General features: G+C 39.9%; 1 protein-coding gene across 2 annotated transcripts in view; it reads right to left on the reverse strand.

Annotated features, from left to right (window-relative positions):
• The window catches only part of CWC22 (CWC22 spliceosome associated protein homolog), a 43,195-nt gene extending 22,476 nt beyond the window's left edge, over positions 1-20,719 (reverse strand). Inside the window, exons 1-12 of one of the 2 annotated variants that reach the window (XM_083349532.1) lie at positions 20,677-20,719; positions 15,061-15,177; positions 12,616-12,683; positions 9,729-9,851; positions 8,684-8,923; positions 7,596-7,724; positions 5,537-5,705; positions 4,157-4,210; positions 2,014-2,149; positions 1,729-1,935; positions 1,573-1,635; positions 1,351-1,455 (exon numbers count right to left, since the gene is read on the reverse strand). In XM_083349532.1, coding sequence (XP_083205658.1) covers positions 1,351-1,455; positions 1,573-1,635; positions 1,729-1,935; positions 2,014-2,149; positions 4,157-4,210; positions 5,537-5,705; positions 7,596-7,724; positions 8,684-8,923; positions 9,729-9,851; positions 12,616-12,683; positions 15,061-15,066 — 1,300 coding nt within the window. In that variant the 5' untranslated portion in view covers positions 15,067-15,177; positions 20,677-20,719. Of the gene's footprint in view, positions 1-1,350; positions 1,456-1,572; positions 1,636-1,728; positions 1,936-2,013; positions 2,150-4,156; positions 4,211-5,536; positions 5,706-7,595; positions 7,725-8,683; positions 8,924-9,728; positions 9,852-12,615; positions 12,684-15,060; positions 15,178-17,069; positions 17,086-20,676 lie in introns of those variants that run through there. The other variant, XM_083349533.1, reaches the window with a different exon arrangement.
• Between the last annotated feature and the right edge of the window lie 281 nt (positions 20,720-21,000).

Here is a 21,000-nt window from a genome sequence, read left to right on the forward strand (position 1 = left end):
GCGTTGTCAATGGACAGGTGGGTGGGTGGGTTATTGTTTTTATTTTTATTTTTTGTTTTACACTGTGCTTTTATCGCTTGTAAGCCACCTAGAGTTGCTGTGAGCGAGTAGGCGGCTGTATAAATTTTCTAAATAAACAAATAGAATAAGTATTTTTGGCAATGACAGAAGCAGGGGAGAAGAAAAAAGAAGTTAATGTTTACACTTGAAAGAAATCAAAAAGTTAAAAGGCAAAAATGAAATAAGATGTGTGTACGCTAGTTCCGGTTGTGATCAAGACAACCCTGGGCTTCCGTTTCTTAAACAACGGTACTGCTGGTCCAGTAGACACACGAAGTCAAGATTTTCAAATGTAGATTAAATAGGCACAGGGGCTAATTTTTTTAAAAAAAAATGTTTTTACCTCCTAGTGAGTAAACTTTACAAGTGCTTTTACCTATTCGCGGTTACGGAAATGCTCTGATTCAAGGGTAGTAAGTACAACTAAATCACCCTTTATCTACATAGATTCACATTTGCTAACTAAGCCAGTCAGTACATTTCCCTGAGTACGACGCAAAGGCCCACGATGTACGTATTACATTACACCCAGTGCTAACGCATTAAAAACACCTGGTTTGCTTCCATGTTCAAGGTGTTGGTTACGACCTTTAAAGCCCTACGTGGCATGGGGTCAGGCTACCTGCTGCGGAGCTCTTTGTGGCCCATCCTATCAGCCTGTCCCCACCCAGTCAGGCAGAGAAGGTATTCTTGTCTTAATCTGGAGGTCATGGTTCCGATAAATGAAGACAAATCAAACAAAGTGCAAGCATTGTTTATCTAAAAAGTCTTAATCATATAACGAAACATTGGCACTCATGGGGGGGTTGCCAGAATCTGAAATCTCCGCCCCCTTGCAAAATATATCAAATACAATTCCCCACCTTTCCATTTTTGTCATTAGTCACATTCTCCAATTAATTCAAAGAATTAGTTTCTCTTCCGTTAGACAACCCGCCAAGTTCTTATCTTCTTAAAACATCCAGGTAGTTTTCCCTCCCCCCCAAGCAAAGCAATTAAAGTAACAGGCTGTCTCTTTATTTTGTCAGTGCAAAAACATGTCAATGTTTGCAGCATTGACACTTGATTTATGTTATAATATTCATAGTTTTTTCCCCCTCTTTTTAAAATCTTCTTTGCACACTGCCCAGACTTGCTCTGTGAGGGAGATGGTCAGTTTCCAAAGGTGATAATTAAAGAGAAAGTGTATTTTAATATAAATCAAACTTAAGATTTATTGTCCTGCTATAGTGTAGTAGCCACAGCCCTGAATAATTTACCCCGCTTAGTTTCAATGAAACTCTCTCTTACCTTCGTCATCCTCATCTTCCTCCTCTCTTTCTTCCTCCTCCTCCTCCTCACTACTACCTGCATCCTGATCAGCTTCTGAGTCACTGTCACCTTCATCAAGGATTTCTACATTACCAAAAAAAAATCAAATTAATAGATTTGACCGAGTCAGCAGCACTTAGGACAGAGAAGTGCCTTAGAAAATAAACAACCACGCACAACTGAGAACTTGAACCCACGTACCTTTTTTCAGAGCTTTGTATTTCTCTTCGTTGTCCATAAATTCAGGGTCCATTTTGAAGACATCTTCCCAAAAGGAGAAAAGAAAACATTGAAATGATGCTCTTACGTAATTCTAAAGCATACAAGCATATGTTGGCTCTCAAATATCATACTTACTGAGAATGTCATCTGGATTATATTCATCTTCCAAAGGTAACATGTGGGTAAATTGATCCTCCTCCTCCACAAGATCCAGTCCCTCTGGAATTACTGGGTGATCTTTGAATCCATCTTTGCGCACGGCAAACATGACTTCAATCATGTATTGGACACGCTTGTCAGTTTCAGATTCGTGAAGGACATGGCGAAGGCGGTCAAAGATGGCTGCAGTGTAAGAAACAGTTCAGATGGGGGCTGCCAATTCAGGAATCGATGAGGAGCGTAGCAGGATAGCCTACTTACCGTTAATACCTCTAGGGGACACTTCTGTTAACTTGAGGCCACAATCCTTTAGAAATCCAATTGCTACTTCAATGCTATCGTCCGTAGGTCTTTCCAGGAGCAACGTGAGCATTTCCAAACATAAAACCTCGTGAGCCTGATAGGAAAACAACATAAAATATTAGTTTAAAAAAAATCAAGATATTTAAAATAGCTGATAAAATACGACACTACTGCAAGAAGCGCAATGAGCTCAGGGCAACACATGCTGACTTTAAGACATCTCATGCCATCCACAGCAGAGCAGTCTGAAGTATTCAAAGTCAGATCCAACTGGATATGCCTATAGCAATTCTCTAAAGCAGGGATCCCCAACGCCGGGTCTGTGGACCAGCACTGGGCCACAGCATGCCAGCAACCGGTCCACACAAACAAGCAAAGCCCCATCCATGAGATGCAGGCAGCACACAAAACCACACACTCTCCGGTCCACGGAAAAATCTTTCTCCGCAGAACCCTGGTGCTCAAAAGTTTGGGGACCTCTGCTCTAGATCAGGAAATGGCAATTAGCAAGGAGCATTCTTTGAAACAAAACATGAAACAGTCAGCTGGAGAGATTCATTCCAAATCAACAGACCTCCTGCTATGCATTTTGCCTTTGCATAACTGTTTGCGGACAGATGGGAAAAATAATGGAGAATGGTGGCAAACCTTTCTGGGTTTACACCTTAGCCTAGGAAGGGTAAACCTCTTCCTGAATGGAGCATAAGGATGCCTGATTAGGAAATCTCAAGACAAACTTAAGCAACGTGTCTCCATCTGCCCAAGCTGCTGAAAGTTGCATCTATTAGCTTGTAAAAAAGGAAAGCTATATAAACAGTCCTGGTTCAATCGTCCTTTTTAGCAATTGTTTAAAGTTACGATGGTGCTAAAAAAAAGTACAAGCAGTCCTTGACTTAATTGTGACCAACATTCCACTGCTAATTAGTGCAGGTTCGAGTCCCACCAGGCTCAAGGTTGACTCAGCCTTCCATCCTTCCGAGGTAGGTAAAATGAGGACCCAGATTGTTGGGGGCAATTAAGCTGACTTTGTAATAATGCTGCTTGGGTGTGTGTGTGAAAGCCCTAATAAGCAGGCATATACATAGAATGAAGGCTACTGCTAAGCTTGTAAGCCGCCCTGAGTCTTCGGAGAAGGGCGGGATATAAATGGAATTAAAATTAAAAAAAATGATTCAAATTATAAAGCGTACTGCATCGCTTAGCGATGGCAATTCCTGCAGTCCTGGTTGCTGTTGTTAACCAAAATTCACTGTTGTTACGCGAGGCAACTTCCTGTGGCAAGCCCCAGGCAGCTTGCAATCACACCATCACAAAGCTGCTGGGATAGCAAGAACTCCGAGGACCAGTCATAAGCACTGAATAAATGGTTGTAAGTTGAGAACTTCCTGTAACTTTATGACCAATCCTCATATTATAATAGTTGATATATCGCCACAGTCAGCGATAGAGATTTGGCTGCTTCACAATCAGCAGCTGTTTATGATCATCACAGTTTCCATGGTTACATCATCACTATTTTCATGCTTTACTACCAGCTTCTGACAAAGAATTAATGGAGAAGCCAGCAGTAAAAACGCAAGTTATAGTCACATGATCTCTCTCTTAACGACCATGGTGGAAGGAAGCCTATCCAGGTCAAATGATGTCCCACTTAACGACTGCATCGCTTAGGGAAAACTTCCACATATAATAATCAGATACTACCCATTTCTGAGAAAGTCCTAATTCTATGACATTAATAGATAAAAATAAATTGAATTTACTATCTTAAAAAATGAGATTGCCATCTCAGATATAACTATTAGAACGTATGACTGGTTCATCAATCACTTCATTAGGAAAGCTATCGAAATACTGTACGTATGGTGACTGAATGCAAAAGCATAATGCGACCTCTCACTAAATTGTGGTTCTGATTCTGACATGATTCAGGTGAGTTTAGCGTTATCACAAATGGTGACAAGAAGTAATCTAGACAGACAATGAGCTATAAAACATCCAGAGATAATCACAACTCCTCACTTTTTTGGTTCTTGTGGGAAGATTATATTGTAAATATCAAAAGCTAAAAACTATCATGTCCCTATTACAAATGGCTTACCACATTCTGATTCATAAGATGTGCCACAAACTTAGAAGCTGTCAGGCACAGTTGCTGCAAAACAAAAGACAAAGATACACATTATTCTAATTTTTTTTTAAAAAAAAAATCTACTACTATGCCAGGATGAACAACCTACAGAAAGCATGAGAAACATTACACCACATATAATGTTTGGCGATACTGCAATGTCATGAAGCGAGAAAAGACACATTATATACATATACATATTTGGGGGAATTTTCTTGTTTTTTTAATTGTCACTTTAAGGCTTATACCTACTTTCATGTATTTAAAATTTCAAAATTATGAGAAATCATACTGTCATTCTTGAGCAAGATAGAGGAGACTGGAAATGACACAGCGGGGTTATGGGCTACAAGTTGTCTATGCTAGCTGGAGGGGATTCAAGTGGCTCACAGAAGTACTTAACATTTTACAATTAAAAAAAAGAGAAATTACCTGTCCCTTTCTAGTTTTACCAGAAAAGAGACTAAGAAACATTTACCATCTTCATGTCAAACTAAAACAGTGGGATTAAGTTAGTGGGCCTATTTGAACTCTGATTAAATCACAATTATGGCTTACACAATTACACAATATTATGGCTTGACTCAGAAACTTCAATAAGCTATAATATGGTTTGTCTGCTTTTCGCACAATATAGTGTACAACAATGTAAAAAATGAAGCATTTTTATAAGCCAGTTCTTATTGCAACTGTCACTTCACTGTTACACAACGGAATTGCAAGTATTTGCTTCTGTTTAACATGGATCTGTTCTGGGTGTCTGGATGATCTGATTTTTTTGTTCTTAGTCTTTACAATGGCAAAAAACCAAAATACAATATATTTGGACACAAAGAGATCAATACTTTGCTTCTTCATCTGCCATCTTGCATACGTTTGCAACCATTTGATAAATTAATGTATTCAATCAATACTTTTTTCAATTCTGTTGTATATAAAGCATTTTGTTTTTCTTCTATTAAAACAGAAGAGTTTCAATTTATATAATGAGGACCCAGATTGTTGGGGGCAATAAGCTGACTTTGTAATAATGCCGCTTGGGGTGTGTGTATGAAAGCCCTAACAAGCAGGCATATACATAGAATGAAGGCTACTGCTAAGCTTGTAAGCCGCCCTGAGTCTTCGGAGAAGGGCAGGATATAAATGTAATAAAAATAAATAAATAAATAAATATTCATTCCTGTAAAAATTAATCTTATATGGCCTTTTATGCTATGTGATCCTTTCATGACGGTATACCTATACACTAATGAGGAAATAAGTCTGACTGAGCATATTTTACTATGGCAGCTCAAAATCTAATAGACTCAACCGTATTCCATTAGCCAGTTCAATAGCTTGTTTCCATACCTTATCATTTCTTCGGTATCCTTTGCGAAAATTTAAAATGAGCCTCTTGAGAATCAATTCCCCAATATTTGGAAACTTGGAATTGATAATTGCTACAACTGCCGCGTATACATGAGTGAAGATGGGGGAAGCACTCTGGGCCTGCAAAATTGATCTTGCTAGTAATCCCCTATAAATGAAAAGAGAGACATAAAGACCCTTTGGGAAAAAAAACCCAGAATTTAAGTTTAAACGCAGATGACAAGGCACATGCAAATGAACTTCCTTAAAGTGTTTCCAACTCCTTAAGCTTTTCAGAGAGATTAAGTCTCACCTGACCGAGTAGACTTTCCTGTATGGATATTCCACCCACCCCAACAGTCTACCCAATCAGCAGTTCCCCTGGCCCTTTAAAAACATAATTATCTGGGGGAGAGAGGATCAGAAAGGGATACACTGGGAAGAAGTAGGTTGAGAAATCCTCTTCTACTAACAGAACCTAAAGCATCTAAATTCAGACTTAATTCTTTTACTAGGCTCCCGTAAATTATATGACATGATAGCTTGAAGATAAAATCATTGGCTTTTCTCCACTGCACTGTATTGTCACTAAACTATCATGTCGCCTAACATGATACTCACTAGACAATTTTAGATTTTTCATCTGAACTACTGTGCTTGGTGCTGTAAGTGTACACTGTGATATTACACAGTAATTTCCAATAGTCTTTCAGAAAGGAATAAGGTAAAGGTAAAGGTTCCCCCGCACATGCGTGCTAGTCATTTCCGACTCTAGGGGCCGGTGCTCATCTCCGTTTCAAAGCTGAAGAGCCAGCGCTTATCCGAGGACGTCTCCGTGGTCATGTGGCTGGCATGACTAAACGCCAAAGGCGCATGGAACGCTGTTACCTTCCCACCGGAGTGGTCCCTATTTTTCTACTTGCATTTTTGCGTGCTTTCGAACTGCTAGGTTGGCAGAAGCTGGGATGAGTAACAGGTGCTCACTCTGCTATGCGGCACTCGGGATTCGACCCACCAAACTGCCGACCGTCTGATCGACAAGCTCAGCATCCTAACCCACTGATCCACCCCGTCCCTCAATCTTTTACTAGGCTCCCGTAAATTATATGACATGATAGCTTGAAGATAAAATCATTGGCTTCTCTCCACTGCACTGTATTGTCACTAAACTATAATGTTGCCTAACATGATATTCACTAGACAATTTTAGATTTTTCATCTGATCTCCTGTGCTTGGTGCTGTAAGTGTACACTGTGATATTACACAGTAATTCCCAATAGTCTTTCAGAAAGGAATAGTTAACGCTTAATTCCAGGCGAAACGATAAAGAAACTTGTATCACAAATAACTCCCAAATCCTGATGTCTCATATGTCAAGTTGGCATTCATGTTTCCATTTAGCAGCACAGGTCTCTATCAAACCTACTGCATTTTTGGGTCTTACAGTTCTAGTGAATACCAAATGGGAGCTAGACTCTTAGAGAAAAGCAGTGCCATTCCACCGAAGAAAATAAATTCAGAACATTTCAAATTAAGTACAATTGGCCCTTGACTTACAACAGTTCGCTTAGTGACCATTCAGAGTTACAAGGGCCCTGAAAAAATGACTTATGACCGGTTTTTTTTACAGTTATGACCGTTGCAGCGTCCCCATGATCATGTGATCAAAATCTGGATGCTTGGCAACTGGCAAGTATTTAGGAGTTGCTTGCAGTGTCCCGGGTTCACACGATCCCCTTTTGTGACCTTCTGACAAGCAAAGTCAATGGGGAAGCCAGATCCACTTACCAACTGTGTTACTAACTTAACAACTGCAGCGCTTCACTTAACAACTGTGGCAAGAAAGGTCATAAAATGGGGCACAATTCATTTTACAAATGTTTCACTCATCCACAGAAACGATGGGCTCAATTATAGTCATATGTTGAGGACTACCTGTATAACTAAAGTAACAAATGACACCCTAATCTATCCCTAAGATTATTTCATACACATTCATCAATATTCACATATTCAAACTGAGCAGAAAGGGTTGCTCTTTACATATTTCATGCTTACCTGCCTCTCACAATGTTTTCTTGAAGAAGTTCACTTATAATATTTCCAATGTTTGAAACATTCACTTTGTTGATGAGACCATTGATGGACTTCTTCAGTGCCTCCCAACTCATTCTCTGATAGGCTAAGCTGTTTTTTAAAAATATACAGATTTACTAATGGACAAAAAGGAAAGAACTAGAGCAGAAGGTATATCAACAGTGACCCATCAGTCCACTCTCACTTCTATTTTTCAAAAGTAAAATACATGAAGAAGAGTTACTATGCCAAGCGACATTATTATGAACACTAAACAGTGACTTATGTTTTGCAAAAAAAAGTATCATCGACTATAGTCAACAGACAAAATCAGGAAGGACAAGGCTAGCTTCAGATTTTATCTCACCCAGCAGAAAAATTTGGCCTTCTCATTAAGAAACTACATTTATTCCTACACGAGACTGTCACAATAATGATTACTCGGCTATCTTGAGTGTGAAAAATTGAGACCAAACCCCAATCTTGGAAGATTTTTCTAAATAAAGCTATAGCAGTCTTGCTTTCATTTTTCTGATAAGAAAAACTAAAAAGGGGCTCTTCTACTTCTACATAATTAGGATTTTTCTGACATCAGACATGTCAATCTGCACCTTTCTCTATTCCTGTTTCTATAAAAAGGTAAAGGTAAAGGTTCCCCCGCACATGTGTGCTAGTCGTTTCCGACTCTAGGGGCCGGTGCTCATCTCCGTTTCAAAGCCGAAGAGCCAGCGCTTGTCTGAGGACGTCTCCGTGGTCATGTGGCCGGCATGACTAAACACCAAAGGCGCACGGAACGCTGTTACCTTCCCACCGTAGTGGTCCCTATTTTTCTACTTGCATTTTTACATGCTTTCGAACTGCTAGGTTGGCAGAAGCTGGGACGAGTAATCAACAGGCTCAGCGTCCTAACCCACTGAGCCACCGCGTCCCTTCCTGTTTCTATACTGTTCTATTATTTGGGCATAGCATTAAAAATCCATTTTTTTTCCTTAATAGACTTTCAGTTGATTTAAAATACAAAATGTTAATTTAATTCATATAAAATATATTTTTTTAAAAAAATGGTGTACCTATTTTTATCAGTGATTTGTGCCTGCATCATCCTGAGCTTTGCTGGAGGAATGTATGCACCACCAGTACGGGTGAGGATTGGATCCACCTCCTCTTTCTTTTTCTTTGGAGGGGGTTCCTCACGTGAAAGAGAGCTTTGTGCTCCAGATTTCTCCGTATCATTTTTCCTATCAGGTGACCGGGACTTCCTGTGCTTCTTCCAATCAGATTCTCTCTCTCTCTCCTGTCTTTCTCTCCCTCTGAAATAGAAAAAAAAAAGAAATCTGCACGTTACACGTTCAAAGTACAAAAGAAAGGGGGAAAAAAGTAAAATTTAAATACGACGCCAATAGTTCTAAGGCTTATTTTAAGCAAAATCCAAATCAACACTCCCTACAAAAGCTAACAAAAACCCCAGCGGTTAAACAACACAAAGTTCAGAATTTTTAGAAGCATCTTAGGGAGATATTTACGAGAGCGAGATTCGAACAGCTTGACACAATGGTCAGATATGGGAGATTTCATGCTATACCGTACAATGAACGTCTCTACATTTGCGGAGCGGCAGAGGTAGAGGACCTGGCTCACATCCTATTTGACTGTTGCCTGTATAAGAGGGTGAGAGACAGATATCTTGGTCTATATACCAAACGAATGACCCATTGGGATCCCCACATCAAAATAACTTACCTTATGTCCGGCCAGAACTTGAAAATAACATTTAACATAGCACAGTACCTAAACAAAATGATCCGGTTGAGATTTGCATATGTGGTACTGATTGGGGTAGATTGCAAGGGCGACTCCGAAATATAATGTTATCATATTTTATCTATATCTTAAATTATTGTACATTATTACAATTTCATTTTAGATTGTATTTTATTACTATTTCATCTTAAATTGTATTTTATTTTAATTCCATTGTGAATTGTATTTTATCAAATTCCATTTTAAATTGCCTTTATCAAATTTTAGTAACAATTTGTTGCTGGAACTTTGCACTTTGATATGGCCCAAGGGCTAATCAATAAACACTTATTATTAGAAGCATTTGACATTCACCTTGGTTCTGGGTATCTGTCATCGTAATGCCCCCTTCCCGAATGTTCTCTATCAGATCTTCTGTGTTCCAAATGGCCTTTGCCTTGGGGTGACTGAGACCTCTTGCGCTCCATGAACGTACCCCTGGATTAAGGGCAAAAGTTGGTTAGCAATTACTTTTAAACACATCACGGAATGTGTGGACAGCCAGATTGGTGTAGTGGTTCAGGTACCAGGCTACAAACTAGGAAACAGCGAATATAGTCCTGCCTTAGGCACAAAGCCAGCTGGCCAGTCCCTTTTCTCAGCCCAAGGAAGAAGGAACTGGCAAGCCTACTTCCCAAAAATGCTGCCATGAAAATTGCAGGCAGTTACAAGGAGTCAACGCTGACCTGAAGGCGTAAGTAAGTAAGTAAATGTATGCATGTACGTGCCTGCCAACCACATTTAACACGCTGTTCAATTTCCTTTATTGTATCACTTTCCATTGAGATCCATTGGCCAAGGTATATATGTAGTGGTCTACTATGTCTAGTTCTTCTTCATAATTTTCAAGCATAATTTTCAAGAAAAACCTCCCCCTATGCCTGAAAAGTTTTCAATCAGTGTGTGCTACCTGCTCCAATGTATGCCAGTGAAACATGGACACTAACCTCACAATCAATACAAAAGTTACGAATGGTACAAAAAGCCATGGAAAGATACGTGCTCGGCATTACAACACAAGATAGAAAGATCAGCACATGGATCATTAGAGAACAAATGAAAGTATACGGTATCATCAAGAGAGTAAAAGAATTGAAATGGAAATGGGCTGGACACGTAGCAAGAACAACTGATGGCAGGTGGACCAAGGCAGTCATAGAATGGATCCCACTTAATAAAAAGCATCCACGAAACAAGATGGATCGATGACAGCAGCAAGTATTGTGGGCCCAATTGGCCAAAGAAAGCTCAGGACCGTATTGGTTGGAAATATGTGGAAGAGGCCTTCATCCTGCAGTGGTAGACAATGGCTAAAGTGATGATGATGATGATATGATGATGATGAAATAAATATATAATGGATTGTGTAACTTCGGAAAGCAAGTGTGTTTCAAATGTTCCATAACTTTACTTTGTATGCAAAAATAGTAAGAAAAAAGATTTTTAGTAATTAAACACTGAAGTCTCTGTGTTTATGCATATCCTTGAATTACTCCTTGGTTCAACAATTTTATAAGATTTGTATCATAAATCTTGCATCTAATCCCATCCTTTCTCATACTTTCTACTGCTACCCCAAACCTTTCAAAACAGGTAATCATCTCAATTATGACAGGGAAAAAAGCAAAGGGACAAAGAACATTCACAAATGGATATTCATATCCAGTATATCTGATGTTCATACACATAACATAGTTCTAGGGTTTCTATAAAAATATTTGGAAATGGGCCTTGATGGGAGCAGAATCCTCGTGAGGCATCAGATCAGAATTGGCAGAGAAAGCAACGCATTCACACATGATGAATTCATTTCCATCCTTTCTGTTGGCTCCACTACTAATTGTGTAAGTCTGAAGAGAGATTCTCAGTGAATTCAGCTACATTCACTTAGCATTTCTCTACGGCTGGAATATACTTAGAACAGCAGACTTTTCCGCTGAGAAGATCAAGAGAGTAACCAATATCCATGGGGACACTGTGAAAACTGTTAGCACACCTTTAAAAGGTATACATCTCGGACTGAAGATGTCAACTTATTAACAGCAACATAAGAAACTAAGCTAGAGACAGAACTTTCTGCAAAAACACCTTTTGATCAAATATCTAATGAAGCAAATAACAGGTAAAGTGGTAGACGTATAGTGCACGTGTGTGTAAGAGAAAGACCCACATATCCATCAAGGCACAGAAATTACAAGCAATTATAGCACTGTGGTCTGCATCTTCCTTTGATCAGAAGGCACAAAACTGATGCTGTCAATTTGTGAACTTGTCTTGGTTCTTTAGATCAGAGTGAAAGAAATGTCCCCCCATTGACTTCTTTTCCATCAAATATCAAAACTGTCTAAAAGGAAGGCAAATCTAGGTTTAAAATGATTCCTATCCCAAAACAGTATTAGAATGAAAAGATGATGTACTTCCACTACCAGTTTCTCAGCTAATCTAATGCCTCCTTAAGTAACACCAGCTGCCTGCAATTAGTGCAGGTTCGAGTCCCACCAGGCTCAAGGTTGACTCAGCCTTCCATCCTTCCGAGGTAGATAAAATGAGGACCCAGATTGTTGGGGGCAATGAGCTGACTTTGTAAAAATGCCGCTGGGGGGGGCGCGAAAGCCCTAATAAGCAGGCATATACATAGAATGAAGGCTACTGCTAAGCACATTGATTTGTGCTTCTTAGATTGTAAGCCGCCCTGAGTCTTAGGAGAAGGGCGGGATATAAATAGGATTAAAAAATAATAATAAAAAATAATCTAAAACGACTAATCCTTGCAGGTAAACAGAGTTATTTACCACTTCAGCTAACAGTTTCTCATATTTACAACTGCCTAAAATCCACTATAGAAATAACTTTTAACTTGTAGAGGGATTCACAAATCTTAAAATAGTTTAAATCTATTTGAAATTTTAAAATAGGGGTCTCCAACCCCCGGTCCGTGACCAGTACGTGGCCCACAAAAATTGGCCGGCGCAAGTGAAGCCCCATCCATGCACACATAGGACACAGGCAGCATGCGAAACCAGACAACCCCTAGGTTTGTGGAAATAACCGCCCACCGTGGAACTGGTCCCTGGTGCCCAAATGATTGGTGGGCTACTGTTTTAAAATATTAAAGAAATCCTCTCCCCTCCCATCCCCCCATCATAATCTATTATTATTTATGATGAGTTTTCACTGCGTTCCTTATAAAAAGACATTTTACCTGTCTTCTGGGGAGGCACTTCTCTGGCGAGTATGGTAAGCTTCCTTCCTTTCATATCTAGATCCAGACTTTAAAACATAGAAGCATTTACATTTTATATAATAGCTATTAGAGAACTTAAATATAAAAATGTATACTCACAAAGAACTAATGTGACTATTTTTCACTTGTACCTGCAGCCCCATACTGCAGATACCGGCAACCCTTACAAACTGTGTTAATGTTGCACTGAGAAACCAGCTATTTTATACCAGCTTTGCCCTCTTTTGGGAAGAAAAAACTATGTTTTTCTACTATTGCATTATATTAAATGGTAAATAGTATTATAATGTGATCAATATTACTGCATTAAATGTTACACTGTTTGTTTTCACTTCATTTTATTAGTCTATTTATCAATTGCATGGATTGTAACCAACTCTGATTCCTAAAGGGAATAATATCCAGGCTACAAATATTTTAATCAAAAAAATACAGCATTTGACATAAAACATCAGTAAAAATTGCAGTTAGCCAACTACCAAGTAGTAACAACTACATAACTGTTCTTAATAAAATATTGATTATATAGGAGACACTACAAGTTGATCGTAAGCCAATTGCATTATACAAATAAGTATAGATTTCTTCTCAGATAAAGTTTAGTATTTGGGCTTCAATCATACTTCCATAAACCCAAACTGCTTTCCACATAAGACTTGTACCTCAGAAACATCCATAAACATTGAGAGAATTGATGTCAGAATTAAGGGGATAGACTAGAACAGGGATCTTCAAACTTGGCCCTTTTATGACTTCAACTCCCAGAATTCCTCAGCCAGGCATGCTGGCTGAGGAATTCTGGGAATTGAAGTCCACAAGTCATAAAAGGGCCAAGTTTGAAGACCCCTGGACTAGAAAGTGGGAGTTCTAGTCCTCTTTAGGCATGAAAGGAACCATTTGCTACGTGTACACTTGCAGAATATATGCTCTTCATGCAAAAAGTTAATCTATCAATCAGAATCAATCAGAATAGAGCTGGAAGGGACCTTGGAGGTGTTCTAGTCCAAACCCCCTGCTCAATCGGGAGACCCTATATAACTGTCAGATATGATTGAAAAAATGTTGTTTGAAACCCCTGACAGTTATCCTAGATAATGCTGGCTGAAATGGTTTGACCTAACACAGTCCTCCTCCAATAATCTACTCACAGGTTATTACTTGTGGCAATAAAGAAAGAGTACCAGCAACATTTACTCATCCGCTCCCTCTTTAAATTTACGCTTTCATGATATAATAATGAAAATAATAGTAATAGAATTAGAATGGCTGTGGCAAAACGAGACAATTGGTCAATTGCAAAAAGCAGCTTTGCTTGGAATAGCATACATAACAATACCTTTAACAATACCTTTGCTTGGAATAGCATACATAACAATACCTTTAACACCACCAAACCACATCTGCCTATCTCAGGTCCTTGGGAAGGACTTGATAAGTGGATAAAAAAGCCGAATCCAATCTGAACAACTAGTTGTGGTGTGACCAACCAGAATATATTAAACGTACATGCCACTTGACTCCCAGCGAGTGTTGTAATTCAGGGTCAGCCTGTGGGTTCGGCAGTTGGGTCGGACGATTCAGAGGAGGAGGAGGGGGGTGTTGGAGAGCTTGCTGAGGATAGTATTGAGGCTCCGCAGAGCCCTCAGCCAGGCCCCTCCCACCTGGTTACGACGCAGACCCAGCTGTGTGAGCCTGACAGCGTGGATGAAGATGACCCACAGCTGGCCATGTTCAAGGACGCCCGACGCAGGAGGCAGTCAATCAGGAGTAAACAGGGGAAGGCAATGGGGCACCTCAGAAGGAGGCAGAGAAAAGCCACGCCCTGAACTGTTTAAAGGGGGAATGTGTGGGAGGGCTGGTTTGCTGAAGGCAACCGTTTGAATAGCTCCTGTTTCATGGTTCGTGTCTTGTTTTGCTCTGTTTTATGTTAATAAATTTGGCAGGCTTAGTTCCAGTCTCTTGCCGTTTGTAAAGGGGTTGTCCCTGCCTTTTCTGCAGGGCCGGTAGTAGGCTGGTACAGAACAGTGAGTCTGGACAGTTTACAAATTATAAAAAGCACCTTAAAAGACAATAAGAATAAGCAAAACACAAAGCAAAGAAACAAAGCTGGCAGAGAAAATAATCGTTGCAGATGGGAACAAAATAAATAAATAAATAAAAAAGAAAGATAAAGGATGTCAATCTTCCTCACCAAAAGACTGAGCAAAAAGCTGCACCTTTGGGGGCACTTGAAATACAAATGTGGATTTGCTGAATTCATGAAATTTTCTATAGCAGGAAGGATCTGTCATGTATGCCGTAACTCTTGACTACCAACTCTTAGCTTCTGCATTAAGAAATGAGTGTTTCCCTAAACATCAAAACTTTAGTCATTTAATATTAAATTTTTTTAAAAAAACTTACATTCATTTGTGCTTCTCTTCATTCCCTTAGTCTTCCACTTTAAACTGAATTTCCAATATAAGCGTTTCAAAATCAATGTGGAATGTTATTGTTATTCTTACGGCAAAAATAATTCATCTACAGAGAAAACAAACGAGATTTGCTGGTATGCTAAGACAAGATCAAAGCAGCCATAAACTAGTATTGCTGTCAACGATAAAATTATCTGCTTTTCAGTTAATCAGCTTGACTTCTTTAATCTATACTTATCGGAGCTTTTACAGAGTAGTTCTCATATAGCATATGTTAATATGAGAATTTGCTCATATTGGATTGATAAACAAGAGAACGATGTCTGTAAAACACAATCTTCATTTTTGCATCAGGTTTCTTAAGTTTCAATTCTGCAATAATGAGAAGCGGTATGTGAACATAGCAAGCACTATCCAGCTGAATGCAATAGCTTGCTGCTTTGTTTTTACTGCCAACTCAAGCCAGTACGTATGTCGTACGTGCACTATTTGGTTAGTGTCTTTTGCTTCTGAGTTGTTTTTTTTTTAACTTTGTAATTATTACTGCTAAGGGGTACTTTCCCCTCCCTGATAAATCTGTATACTGAAAAGAACGTGAAAATGAAGCATGCTGGTGATAACATTTCAAGCAGAGAAAGAAATGCTTTATTGAAACAAAACACTGCGCGTTTCCGCTTAAATGAAGAGACATCATGGGCACTCAGAAGAAAGGTTAATAATATAAAAGCCAGGGGTTGTTGTTTTTAAAGCAAGAACAAGTGTAGAAAGCTTATTAGAACAAGACAAAGAATTTGAAGAGACAGAACATCCATTAAATGTTTTGGCTGAAGATCAGATAATGAAGACATTGGGGGCAAATTTTCTCACAGGACCCGAGAAGCCATTAACAATGGTGTTTGGTGGCTTCGACCTGATTTCATCTGTGATTCGAAAGGCTTTGATGCTATAAAAGAGCTTCCCAAAATAAAAGCAAGTTGTATTGCTCTCACAAAGCAGGCTGGGTTCAACAAAGTAGAGCAGGGGTGTCAAACTCGTAATGTCACGTGATGTGTTGCGACGTATCACAACTTTTTCCCCCATTGCTGGCAATGGGGTGGGCGCGGTTTCGCCATGACGCATCTGGCCTGCGGGCCGGCAGTTTGACACCCCTGAAGTAGAGGAAGAAGACTTACTTAGATAAGTTGTTTCAGCCCCGTGTGCAGAGAACTTTCAATAAAAGAGCTGCAACACTTGTTGCTGAGGGCCAAGTGGAAGGTGAAGAAGAAAAGTCCAGCAAGCCGGTATAAAATCTTTAAAATAATAAAAAAAAAACCTTCAAAATGTTCAGTTCTGAGAAAATTTTACAAAAATTGAAACGGCTAGAAGACAACAACTGTAATGCAGAAAGGAACAGAATAGTAGTCTCTGAAGTTCAATTTTTATTTGGAGTCATATAGGCAACTTTGGGGACGCGGTGGCTCAGTGGGTTAGGACGCTGAGCTTGTCAATCAGAAGGTCGGCAGTTTGGCGGGTCAAATCCCGAGTGCCGTGTAGCAGAGTGAGCGCCTGTTACTCGTCCCAGCTTCTGCCAACCTAGCAGTTCAAAAGCACGTAAAAATGCAAGTAGAAAAATAGGGACCACTACGGTGGGAAGGTAACAGCGTTCCGTGCGCCTTTGGTGTCTAGTCATGCTGACTACATGACCACGGAGACGTCCTCGGACAAGCGCTGGCTCTTCGGCTTTGAAACGGAGATGGGCACCGGCCCCTAGAGTCGGAAACGACTAGTACACATGTGCGGGGGAACCTTTACCTTTACCTTTGGCAACTTTGGATAGTGAGATGGGCAGCATATAAATTTACTAAAATAGTCAAATGAATTTCTTTTTGAAAGAAAGATGGCAAAAACAATAGACATTGTTAAGCAAAGACCCAAGAAAAAGACAGAAGATGTACCAAGACCCTGCAGAGCTGGTATTATATTTCATACAAAGTTTGCACACACATCTCCTTCACTTACTAATTGTCATCATTTTCCATCATTTGTCTCCATTGCTCTACAGCAGGGGTCTTCAAACCTGGCCCTTTTATGACTTGTGGACTTCAACTCCCAGAATTCCTCAGCCAGGATTTAGAGAATTAAGCTGATTTAGAGAATTAAGCTGACATGGATTTCACAGAAGTTTTAGGATATTATCTAATGGCTTCTTGAAAATATGAGAGCTCCACTAAAATAAATGTATGCAGGACTAGGATGCATGTAAAAAATTGTTAGCCCTCTTAAACATTATTTTTCTCAGACATCATTTTGAATCACAGACATTCTTAGAAACACTGGAAAATATTGATGGCAGTTCTATCTTATATCATCTATTTCTGCCAAGAGAAACATTATTGGTGAAAACAGTATATTTTCTTATTCTTCCTTATTCTGAGTAATCCTTGAAATATCTGCTCCATCATTTACCTTAAATGTAAACCCTTTTACTGTAAAATCATGTTAAGCTCTCTTCTATTACTGTGAACATTCTGAAATGATTTTACAGGCTTTCTGTTCATTGAGGATTTCTCTGAAGAAACCTAACATTAGTGAAAGTGATATGAAACAGTGGAAACATAGGGCCCAATCTAATTAAAAATTAACCACACCAGCATTCAATCTTTTTTATTTGGGAGTTCTTTGCTCTTTATTTCCTGAAAAACAACTGGCATTGGAGCAGGCCTTTAGTTAACCTGCCAAGTTTGAAGACCCCTGCTCTACAGCCTTGCTCCTGTCCATGCCTTAGGCTTCAAACTGTCATCATTTTTTTTTCAAGGTAAGAAACTTAATTCCGCATTACTAAATTATGAATTTACCATGTTTTTTCAAACTGTGTAAGTACTTCATTAGGAGTATGTATGTATGTATGTATGTATGTACGTATGTATAATCAGTCATCATCTCCAGTTACTTTGTAGGACAATGTCTTAGACTGCATTTTTTCACAAATAGGCTTGTCAGCAGACTCTATGATGGAGATGAACATTTATGTTTTTAATATTTGGAGGGACTCACTATACTGTACGGTAGACTTTTACATAGGGCAATGATGGGCAGGGCTGTCTAGGTGCAGGACGCATCCTTTTCCTATATTGTTACATCTCATGTATCCACAGATATGAACGCTCAGACGGGAAAGGAGAGGCTTTAACTGCCCTCCTTTCATTAATAAAAAGTGATTTTTCTTTTGTTAATAGTGACAGAGGAAGCTCTCATGGGTTACACAGAATGGCTGAAGACTGGATGCAACCTGTAAATTGTCCATCTGGATTCCTGCACCTTTTGCTCTTGGCACCTTGGCAGGATAGGTTACAAAATCATCTATCTTTCATTTCATGATAATGTGGATATGGCATTTTTTAAAAAAAGATCAAGCCATACTCGGATACTACTTCTTTATGGGAACCAAAATTACATTTATCCGATTCATTTATGGATCATCCCAAAAGACGGCACAGGAAAGCATACACTTTGAACATAGATACAAAACCTACAGTCTATTCTTATGCAACCCCTAAATCTTCTGAGTTTCTGCTGATGTTCAAAATGTAAATAAAATTTAATTCTAGTCCTAATACAGGGAGCCCTAAGTAAATCACCATTTGTTCAGCAACTGTATGAAGTTATGATAGTTGCAGTGTCTTGTGATCACAATCCAGATACTTGGTAACCAGCTCACAATTACAATAGCTACAGTAAACTGTGGCCACAGGACTGCCATTTGGTACATTAACTGCTGGCTTCTGACAAGCAAAGTCAATAGAGAAACCAGCAAGAGGTCACAAACACCAATCTGAGTTTCTGCTGATGTTCAAAATGTAAATAAAATTTAATTCTAGTCCTAGTACAGGGAGCCCTCAGTAAATCACCATTTGTTCAGCAACTGTATGAAGTTATGATAGTTGCAGTGTCTTGTGGTCATGTGATCACCGCCCTGAGTCCTTCGGGAGAAGGGCGGTATATAAAATTATTATTATTATTATTATTATTATTATTATTATTATTATTATTATTATTCCAGATGCTTGGTAACCAGCTCACAATTACAATAGCTACAATAAACTGTGGCCACACGACTGCCATTTGGTACATTAACTGCTGGCTTCTGACAAGCAAAGTCAATAGAGAAACCAGCAAGAGGTCACAAACACCAATCCTATAATGTTGCACCACCTAATGATCATGGAGGATTTGTCCAAACACTGCAGCTGGAATTGTAATAAGTTGGCAAGTCATGTGAGGTTGTGCTTTATGATCACATTGGTTAGCAAAAAAAAAAAATCCTGGTGCCAATTACTGTCATTAACTTGTATGCTGAATGTAATCCTAAGTAGGAAAGGAGACAAGGGGGGGGACGACTCACACCCATTTAAAAGGTGAGAGAAAGCAACTTAGGAGAGACCTGTCCTAATGGATGAGGCAGTTAAAACTCGCAGTGTGAGATCTGTAATTTCAGATTTGTAAGCTTCTGTTAATGTCGCCTTACAATAAACTTAGCATTAGCATCTGAATTGTATTGACAATGTGGTTGTGCTGTTTGATTTATTTTATTTTTTATTTTAATTCCATTTATATCCCGCCCTTCTCCGAAGACTCAGGGCGGCTTACAAGCTTAGCAGTAGCCTTCATTCTATGTATATGCCTGCTTATTAGGGCTTTCGCACACACACACCCCAAGCGGCATTATTACAAAGTCAGCTTAATTGCCCCCAACAATCTGGGTCCTCATTTTACCTACCTCGGAAGGATGGAAGGCTGAGTCAACCTTGAGCCTGGTGGGAATCGAAACCTGCACTAATTGCAGGCAGCTGGTGTTACTTAAGGAGGCATTAGCCCACTGCTCCACCAAGGCTCTATGAGGGTGGTCAGTATCTTACTTGTGAAACAAAGAGGAAAGGGATATAAGAATGCGACTATAGTAATTTTAGTCCTATCTGCTTCCCTGTTTTTTTAAAAAAAAACACCTTCCCCACATTTCACAAAACCGCTATGCCATCGGTGTCCTCGACATTCAGCAACTGAAAATGAGAAATCACAGCAGCCTTTTTTATGCATCAAGAAAACCCAGACAGCTCTCCGCTTAACAGAAATCTTGAAGTCGCCTTAATGTTGCCTCTTAAGCCTCGTGACAAAACAAAAAAACCCCAAACACCGCTAGGATAAACAGTTGTGGAGAACAGCCAGAAAGGAAAAAAAGAAAAAGGTTCTACGAACTGGCAAAGGTTTTTTTTATCGGATCTCCTTCTAGGGAAGCAGAGGCGCTGGGGCAAGCAGTAGGCAACTCGTGGTGCTTCCCCACCCAGCCCGATTTCAGGCGGGGAAAGGGAGATCGCGCAAGGTCACGTTCAGACATGCACACCCGCTACACGTGTCGGAACGGATACTGAGCCGCTTCCTACAAGCACCGCTGCTGAGCAGCTGCGGGGTGGGGTGGGGAAGCTCCCTCGTCCACGCCACGCTCGTGACCCCATCGCTTCCCCCCACCCCGGCGATCGAAGGGGAGGGCTCCAAACGGGGAAGAAGCCAGAGCTCCGGCTGCGAGGAGACGACGTCAGAAAGCCCGCTCCCCGCGGCCTCATAAACTTACCGGACTCACACCAACTTCCACCATAGCATATGCCCGCTTGCAGGAATGACGCCACTTCCGCTTACTTGCCCACCAATTGGAGGCCAGACTAAAGGCGGGACTTCCTTTGTCCCCCCCTCCTTGAATTGTTGCTTATGTTACGACTCCAAGCAGTCAACATTGGGAAGGAAAGGGTTAAGAGAAATGTCGCCCAAAGAGCGGGATCTTGCTTACCTAACAGCAGCTTCCGGCGTTCTAGGATTGTTCTGTCAAACACGGATTGACTACGTTTCCCAGCGTTCCTTATGTTCGATACTTTTAGACTTTAGAGCAGGGATCTTCAAA

The sequence above is a fragment of the Vipera ursinii genome, assembly GCF_947247035.1.
Source record: "Vipera ursinii genome assembly, chromosome: 1".
Classification (NCBI taxonomy): Eukaryota; Metazoa; Chordata; class Lepidosauria; order Squamata; family Viperidae; genus Vipera; species Vipera ursinii.